General features: G+C 35.4%; 1 protein-coding gene across 1 annotated transcript; it reads left to right on the forward strand.

Moving 5' to 3' along the window:
• Positions 1–2997: 2997 nt before the first annotated feature.
• On the forward strand, positions 2998–5914 carry LOC123559592 (uncharacterized). The gene is made up of 2 exons (XM_045351551.2): positions 2998–4089; positions 4503–5914. The coding sequence occupies exons 1-2, from the start codon at positions 3732–3734 to the stop codon at positions 4904–4906; spliced, it is 762 nt and encodes a 253-aa protein (XP_045207486.1). The 5' UTR covers positions 2998–3731; the 3' UTR covers positions 4907–5914.
• The last annotated feature ends 3676 nt before the right edge of the window (positions 5915–9590 follow it).

Below are 9590 nucleotides of genomic sequence, written 5' to 3' on the forward strand. Positions count from 1 at the left end.
CATTTGTCTACCAGAAAGGAACAATTCTTATATCTTAATATTAAGATTTGATGTGTGTGTGTGTGTGTGTGTGTGTGTGTGTGTGTTCGGGTTTAACGTCTTTTTCAACAATTTTTCAGTCATATAAACGACGGTGTCTATTTTTTGTAGCAGTGAGCACAATGCCCAACTTTATAGTGCTGCCTCACTGGAATATCATGCCGTAGACACGTAGCATGATACCCCACCCAGTCACATTATACTGACACCGGGCTGACCAGTCCTAGCACTATTCCCTTAATGCTGAGCGCCAAGCTTTGGTACCTTTATAACAGACAATAAACTAAAACAATAGACATTCATATGTGATTTCGGTGACCTCAACAAAGCAATTTCAAGCACAAATATTAATGTGGAATGTAAAGTAAGTTACACACTACAATATCCGACCACGATACTTTCAAAAACAATGCATTTGCAGAATAGAGAGATAAAAATAATTTTGACAGCTCGTGAAAACTAACGACAAATTTTGACATGATAACTCATGACTTAATTAATTTATTTCTGTTATTTCTAAATTCCAGTTTGATTTCATAAAATGGGTATTCTATATTGTAGCTTACAACACATACATTAAAACAATAAAAGAATATATTGTTACCTCACTGTCGTTTTGTCTATCCATGTCTCGTATGAATTCCTATTGTTTCAGTCATTTGTCAGTAATTAGAGCAACTCACAGTGTTGCAATCATACAAAACACATCCTTTATTTTCACATAGATATTGAGGATTTATATAATGAGCACATGTATTGGAAACACAATTTCAATACCAATTGTGTATTGTAATAATGCTAAACTATTTTAACCGTGACGTGTCCTTAAACAGAATACTGCTTGCGTGTAGTAGCTGTCGATTTTGAAAAAAAAACATGACCTATTATGACGTTCAATCTTTGAAAGAGTTATTTGACAACGTTTTAGTCGGAAATATTTATCGTTTTTTAAAACAGATAGGAATATCAAATTTAAAGATCTAACACTTCTTATTTTATTTACATCTTGCAATATTATTATGTTTGCAGCTGATATTTTAACACACACGTACATACATTTTTACATTACTGTTTTTAGATATGCTTTACATTTTTACATGGATGTTTTTAGATATGTTTTACATTATTCACAGTGTTGTTCTTTACATTTTTACATGGATGTTTTTAGGTATGCTTTACATTTTTACATCACTGTTTATGCTTTACAGTTGGCGTTTCTAATATGACTTATTCTCGTTGATATATGACCATTTTGTGTCGATTCGCCGTAAAACCCAACTCACTCACTCACTCATGACCTCCTAAAAATATTTTTTCTGTCTTCTGTCCGGATTTTCAGGTAAAAGTTGGCATTTATTTTTCAAGATATATACTTCAAAAGAGAGCTTAATCAATTTCAATAGGCTTTTCATTCATCAATTTGTGTAATTCTTCAGTAAAAATTCGCAAAATGATAGTAAAGAAAAGTACTAAAATGTCGATATTTTCGCTATAGAATGTACCTCAAAGAAGGATTCTAACCTTCATTATTGTATGTAATGGTACGGTGATTAAGCACACCGACTCTGTAAAATATCTGGGTGCTATACTGGATCAATGTTTAAGTTATGAGACTATGATTACATCAATCATTAAAAAAGAAAATGCAAGACTTATGTTTCTGTACAGAAAGCAAAGGTTTTTATTACTGTACACTAAGAAAATGCTAATCATGTCCTTGGTCAATGTCACTTTGACTATGCCTGCTCTGTATGGTACTATGGTATTTCTCAGAGTCTGAAGAAAAGGCTCCAGGTTACTCAAAACAAGATCATTAGGTTTGTCCTTAGTCTCATAATACCAGGTTTAGTAAAGGGTCATGTTTCAGTATTCCTAAAGTCAAAGGATTTGGTAAAAAGTCATTCTGCTACAATGGTTGTCCTTTGTGGAATAATTTGCCACATGTTGTTAAAATTCTGCAAACATACAGCAGTTGAAAGTTTCAGTTAAAAATCATTTACATAGCTTGTAGTTACGTTTGTCTTTTTTATCAGTTTCGGCGACTATAGGAATGCACTTTTCCGTCCGTCATTTTGTCATTCCGCCCATCTTTTCGTCCGTCCGCAATTTCGTGTCCGGTCCATAACTCTGTCAATGAAGGGATTTTAATATTACTTGGCACAAATGTTTCCCATGATGAGACGACGTGTCATGCGCAAGACCCGGACCCCTGGCTCAAGGTCAAGGTCACAATTGGAGGTCAACAGGGCTATTTTCCTGTCCGGTCCAGAACTCTGCCATCCAGGAAGGGATTTTAATATTACTTGGCACAAATATCTCTCATAATAAGACGATGTGTTATGCGCAACTTTCAGACTCCTAGCTCAAAGGTCAAGGTCACACTTGGCAATCAAATGTTTACATGGCATGAACAGGATCTGTTTCGTGTCCGGTCCATAACACTGTCATCCATTAAGGGATATTGATATTACTTGGCACAAATATTCGCAAAACCCAGACCCCTAGCTCAAAGTCAAGATCACAATTGGAGGTCAAAGGTTAACAGGATTTTTTTCCTGTCCGGTCAATAATCTATCAATGGATTACAATATTACTTTACATAAATGTTCCACATGATGAGATGACGTGTCATGTGCAACACACAGAACCCTAGCTTTAAGGTCAAGGTCACACTTGAAGAACAAAGGTCAATAGGAATTTATTCTTGCCCGGTCTATAACTTTGTCATGTAAAGCAGGATTTAAATATCAGTTGACACAAATATTCCCCTGGATGAGACAACGTGTCAAGCGTAAAACCCGGGCCCATAGCTGAAAGGTCAAGGTCACACTTTGAAGTCAAATGCCGAAAGGGCTTTTTTTCTGTCCAGTCTGCAACTCAAACTCCTTAAAGGGATTTTAATATTACTTGGCATAAATGTTCACCACAATATTACAGGGTTCGCACAGGCCTTGAAAAGTCCTTGAATCTGATGATAGTCCTTGAAAACTCCTTGAAAATGACAAAACCCCAAAAAAACCTGGAAAAGTACTTGAATTTTGAAAAAATCTGCTTGAATTTGACCTTTTACTCCTTGAAAATATTCTGTCAGTATATTTGCTTTGCAAAAAGAATAAGACTTAAAATAAATCGGAGAAAATGAAAAAAAAAATCTTGAAATTGCCGGATCGGGTCACCTATGCTGTGATAGTGGTCTACGGCCGCATTTTATCGGTATTTACAAGGAGTGCTATTTCTACTCGATCACCGTTTGTATATTACCGTTTCCGTTGAAAAACACACGGTGAATAACTTGCAACATTTTTTGCTCTTTGTGAGTGTTCTACAGTGAATAAAAATGAGTAAAAAAAAAAACAAATGTCTCTACGCAAGTAAGTGGGAGGCCATGGACGATTATAAACAGTGGCTAAAGCCGTTTAAAGCAGACAGAACGAAGTGCATTTGTACGTCGTGTGACAAAATTCTTGACATATCAACAATGGGAGAGAGTGCTCTAAAAAGTCACAAAAGCGTTAAACATCAGCAAAATAGTCAATCACATCAGTCTAACAATCAAATTACATCATTTTAATAGCCAACCCTGGTATTAAAAAAAACCTGAAGCTGTTGATGAAAATAATAACAATGACTCGTTGGTAATACCAGCTCCTCCTAATCAAGCAAATGTGAAACAGAGCAGTGTCACCACTTATATGACAAAAAATAGTGTTCTCCGAGCTGAAATTTTGTGGACTTTAAAATTGCTAACAACACACCAATCGTATAAATCGTCAGAAAATTCTGACAAACTATTTAGAACAATGTTTCCCGACAGTACAATTGCAAGCCAGTTTAAATGTGGAGAAAGAAAGGCTGCGTACTTGACCGTGTTTGGCTTGGGTGAACATTTTATGTCATTGTTAAAGAATCGTGTCAATGGACCGTATGTGATCATATTTGACGAAAGTCTAAATAAGAAAATGCAGGAGAAGCAGATGGATCTATTTGTTAGATTCTGGGATGATGAACTGAAGAAAATTGAAACAAGATATTATTCATCCCAGTTTCTTGGTAAGATCTTTTAAATCAGAACCTTATTGAATGACTTATGATTATGAAACAAAAATTCTTTAAATTGAATTTAAATTTTGATTACCAGTTTATGTAGTGAAATTATACATGTTAATGATTGTAAGCCTATAAATTATTTTTAACAGAAATAGTTATTAATTTAATTGTTTAAATTTCTTGAAAGATGTTTGTGGCCTTTATTTTAAGTCTGCATGGGAGAAAAAACAATACAACACAAGATTAATTACATACACTTTGACATACACTGATTAAAAATGAGCTTGTATGTCTCACATACACTGGGATGACACAAGATGAGCTACTTTAGTCACTTTCTGTACACATAGACTTGACCTTCATTTTTTACTGATATTTGTGTCTTCTTTAAATGTCTTTTAAATTCTTTTTTATAGGTCATGCAACCAGTGATGACATGGTAGAGCACTTCACTAAGGCAATGTCAGATCATAAACTGAACATGGGAAACTTACTTCAGATAGGTATGGATAGACCCAATGTAAATTGGAAGTTTCTAGACATTATGAAACAGAAAATACGTGCAGATTATGGTTCAGATCTAATTAATATTGGATCTTGTGGAGTACACACAGTTCATAACATTTTCAAAGCAGGCTTCAGTGCTACAGGGTGGAGGATAGGTGACCTCCTTTCCTCACTGTATTACCTGTTTAAAGATTCTTGCACGAAGAGAAGATTATCAAAAGATAACTGGATCAAATATACTCCCTCTGAAATTCGTGCAGCACAGGTGGCTGGAAAATGTTCCAGTTGTAGAAAGAGCACTATTGATCATTGACAACATCACTCAGTATGTTAAAGCTGTTGATGAAAAGAAAATCAGTAACCCAGGTAACAAATCATTTGAAGTAGTTAAGCAAACATGGTAAAGATGTATTACTACTACCAAAACTGCACTTTTTCAAGTGTATTGCCCTCAGACTTCAACCATTTCTAGCCCTGTACCAGACCAACAGACCAATGGTGTGCTTCCTGTGTGATGATCTGTCTGCTTTGTTGTGGTCACTTATGGGACACTTTGTCAAAAAAGATAACATTGAAAATTTTGATGAAAAACTTTCAAGAATTGATGTGGCTGATAAAAAAGTTCATGTTGACTATAAGCAAATTGACATGGGTTTCCTATCCAGCAGATCTCTAAAGGAAAATAAGGCCAGTGAGAGACAAAAAATGGAACTGAAAATGGAAGCAAAATGTTGTTTTGTAGAGTTACGGAAGAAGCTTTTGACAAAATCACCAGTGTCATATTCACTTGTGCGTTACTTATCATGCCTAAATCCAGTAAAAATGGCAAAAGACCCACTTCAGTGTAAGGATAACTTCAGGAAATTACTTGGGCTGTTACTTAAGAGTTTGAAGGTGCAAGAAAATGAATGTGATGTTTTAATCCAGCAGTTTAATTCATTCATTGCCAGTATTCCAGCAATTGGAAAGGAATTATTCTCAAAGTTTGACAAGAAAACACAGTCAGTTGATACATTTTTCTTAGAGCACATGTCAAGTGATCATCTTGTTCGACTGGAAAATTTTATTCGTGATGCATTTATTAAAAAAGAGCATCTAGTGTCTGTCTTTTTCGATTTAGAAAAAGCTTATGACACTACATGGAAATATGGTATTATGAATGATCTTAACGACATAGGTTTAAAAGGTCGTCTGCCAACATTTATATCACAATTTTTATCTGATCGAAGTTTTAAAGTGCGTGTTGGTGATACCCTTTCTGACTCTTTTGAGCAAGAACAGGGAGTTCCACAAGGTTCTATTTTATCTGTCATACTTTTTAGCATCAAAATTAATAATATTCATTATTGTGAAATGTTTGTTACCAGGGACAGACTGTTCATTATATGTTGACGGTTTTTTGATATGTTATCGTTCAAAAAAATATGCGTACGATTGAACGCCAATTACAATAGTGTTTGAATAAAGTCCAAACTTGGGTCATGGAAAATGGGTTTAAATTTTCCCAATCGAAAACTCAATGTGTCCACTTTTGCCAATTACGGATACATCATTGTGACCCTGAGCTTTTTCTAAATGGTACAAAAATACCCGTTGTTGATGAAGCAAAATTTCTTGGTGTTATCTTTGATAAAAAGCTTTCGTTTGTACCTAGTGATGATAATCGGACAGCATAATGATAATCGATTAATCGGATATAATCGGAAGGCCTTTCGAGCGATTAATCGGAAAATAATCGGACTTTGGCACTGAACTTTCTGTAACTTATTAACTCACTTGACTAACTGTATTAGCATTTATTTAGCAGGAGTAATGTAATTTGTGTGTGAAGTTTTAGCCCTTGTATGCAGATATCATTGTGGCTAATTAAAAAGTGAAATATTTATATGATTTGCACTTAAACGTCTGTGGGACTATCAGGAGTCCCTGAGAAACTGACCATGCTGTCAGACGTATAACCCCTAAATAAAAATGCTATTTTTGTCCCTAGTTGTACATTTGTGTTATTGGTTCAAACTTAAGTACCCTCCAATTTGTTATTTCTAATTTTCTATTTATAACTATTTCTTGTTTTTAAAATTACACATCTACCAGCCAGTACAGCTGTATATTAAAAAATATTTAGAAGCCCAATGCTAATATGAACTTATGAAGTAAATAAACCTAAATTACGAAAGTGGGTTGGGAACAATAATTTGCGGTATTTACGGCATAATCGGCAAACGACACTCCCCATTTTTTAAATAATCTTTCACTGCTGCAACTTTACATATCTTGTAGAATCCAAACTACTTCGACACTGGCGGTATAGTCTTCCCTGGATTGGGAATATAGCTTTGATTGTTGCATTATTATTTTGATCGGATGCAGTATGCTTTGCCTCCGTTTCGAAGAGTGGAAAAGAAATGAACCTAAAGAGGAAATACCACCAAAAAGATACGTAACTCCCGAATAGGATTTAAACTGGCCTAAGCGTCAAATAATCGATTATGCAAGTTCATAATCGATGTCGGCGACTTTGGCTCATTAAATGATCGACAATCGATTGTCGGCGACAATCGGAACATCACTATTTGTACCGCATATAAAATACTTGAAAGCCAAATGTCTGAAGTCATTAAATCTTTTAAAGGTAATTTCAAATACTGATTGGGGAGCCGATCGCACGATTTTATTAAGACTTTATAGGGCTTTAATTAGATCTAAGCTAGATTACGGCTGTATTGTTTATGGTTCCGCAAGAAAATCTTATTTACAAATGTTAGATACCATACATTATCAAGGTCTTCGTATTGCTCTTGGTGCATTCCGAACATCGCCAGTTGAAAGTTTATATGCTGAAGCAAACGAACCATCTCTTTACACACGCCGAGAAAAACTTTCACTGCAATATGCTTTAAGAGTGGCTGCCAACAAATCCAATCCTGCTCATGAAGTTATTTTTAAACCAAAGTACTCCGATTCATATAAGGAAAAACCAAAACAAATCAAACCGTTTGGATTTCGCATACAATCTTCTATGAATGAAACTGACTTTGAATTCGATGGTATTAAAGAAAATTCAATTCCAGATACACTACCATGGACCCTTCATATCCCTACAGTTCTTTTCGATTTGAAAACTGCCTTTAGAAAATCTGAAACAAACCCTGAAATATTCAAGTCCAAATTTCATGAAACCAAATCAACTTACAAGGACTATTTTGCAATTTACACAGACGGTTCAAAAGATGAATCAAAGGTTGGCTGTGCTGCTGTCAGCCTCCTTCATCAATCAAAATTACGTTTGCCAAATAATGCAACAATATTTTCAGCGGAGGCCAAAGCTATTGATTTAGCCCTAAATTTTATATCAAGAAATAGTGCAGACAAATTTATTATCTTTTCCGACTCGCTTTCTGTTTTACAGTCAATTCATAACCGAAATATGGAAAATCCATTCATCAAAATATTCTTCTCAGGCTTCATGAACTATCTTTAAAAAAGTTTATCATATTTTGTTGGATTTCTAGTCATGCTGGTATTCATGAAAACGAGGATGCTGATATTGCAGCAAATAAATCCCTTTTATTATCACAATCTAATTTGAAATTACCACATACCGATTTTAGGCCCAATATAAACAAATACATTTTATCTAAATGGCAATCGTCATGGAACCGTGTCGAATAGGTCATACCCGTTTGACTCACTCTTACCTTTTAAATAAAGAAGATCAACCCGAAAGTGTACCATGTCAAACACCGCTAACTATTAAACACATTTTAATCGACTGTGTGGACTTTGCTACACAACGCAGTACATATTATGACGTTCAATCTTTGAGAGAATTATTTGACAACGTTTCAGTCGGAAATATTTTATCGTTTTTAAAGCAGATAGGAATATATCAAAAGATCTAACACTTCTTATTATCCCCCGACGAAAGTCGGAGGGATATAGTTTTGGCGTTGTCCGTCCGTCCGTCCTTCCGTCCGTCTTTCCGTCCGTCCGTCCGGAGCCATATCTAGGAAATGGTTGGGGATATTTATTTAAAACTTCATATACGTGTTCACCACTATGAGTTCTTGCGGCCCGTCAAGTTTCAGTCAGATTGCCCAAGTAACACCAGAGTTATGGCCCTTAGAAGTTTCTAGTGTTAACTATATAGGGTACTATAAATATGGCAATTTCTGCATCATAACTTTTGATATATTTGACCTTGAACTATGAAACTTTACCAGAATTTAGAGCACTATAATGTGGTTGTGCACACACAATTTCTTATGGATTTCTTTTGTAACTGCAGAGTTATTGCCCTTTAATTGTCTAAAAATCCACATATTTGTACATAACAAACTTGCCATTTGGCAGAATTTCATTAAATTTCTTTCATTCTTTTCTGTGAACATTTATTATAAGCATGTGAAGCTGCGCACCCACACCTGGTCGCCCACTTGCCTTGGTCACCCGGGGTGACCCCGGGGTCATTGTTGACCCCGCCCCAGGGGTCACTTGATTTTACATAGGAAAATCTTTAAAAATCTTCTTCTCAAAAACCAGAAGCCCTAGAGCTTAGATATTTGAATTGTAGCATTGCCTAGTGGACCTCTACTAAAGTTATTCAAATCATGACCCCGGGGTCAAAATTGACCCCGCCCCATGGGTCACTTGATTTTACATAGGAAAATCTTCAAAAATTTTCTAAAAATAAACCAGAAGGCCTAGAGCTTAGATATTTCACTTGTAGCATTACCTAGTAGACCTCTACAAAATTTGTTCAAATCATGACCCCAGGGTCAAAATTGACCCCGCCCCAGGGGTCACTTGATTTTACATAGGAAAATTTTCTAAAAATAAACCAGAAGGCCTAGAGCTTAGATATTTCACATGTAGCATTGCCTAGTGGATCTCTACAAAATTTGTTCAAATCATGACCCCCGGGGTCAAAATTGACCCCGCTTCAGGGGTCACTTGATTTTACATAGGAAAATCTTCAAAAAATTTCTAAAAATAAA

The sequence above is a fragment of the Mercenaria mercenaria genome, chromosome 15, assembly GCF_021730395.1.
Source record: "Mercenaria mercenaria strain notata chromosome 15, MADL_Memer_1, whole genome shotgun sequence".
Taxonomy (NCBI): Eukaryota; Metazoa; Mollusca; class Bivalvia; order Venerida; family Veneridae; genus Mercenaria; species Mercenaria mercenaria.

Coding starts and splice junctions, on each gene's coding strand:
- LOC123559592 (XM_045351551.2), top strand. CDS start 3,732: ATGACAAAAAATAGTGTTCTCCGAGCTGAAATTTTGTGGACTTTAAAA. Junction 4,090..4,502: donor TTATTCATCCCAGTTTCTTG/GTAAGATCTTTT, acceptor TCTTTTTTATAG/GTCATGCAACCAGTGATGAC.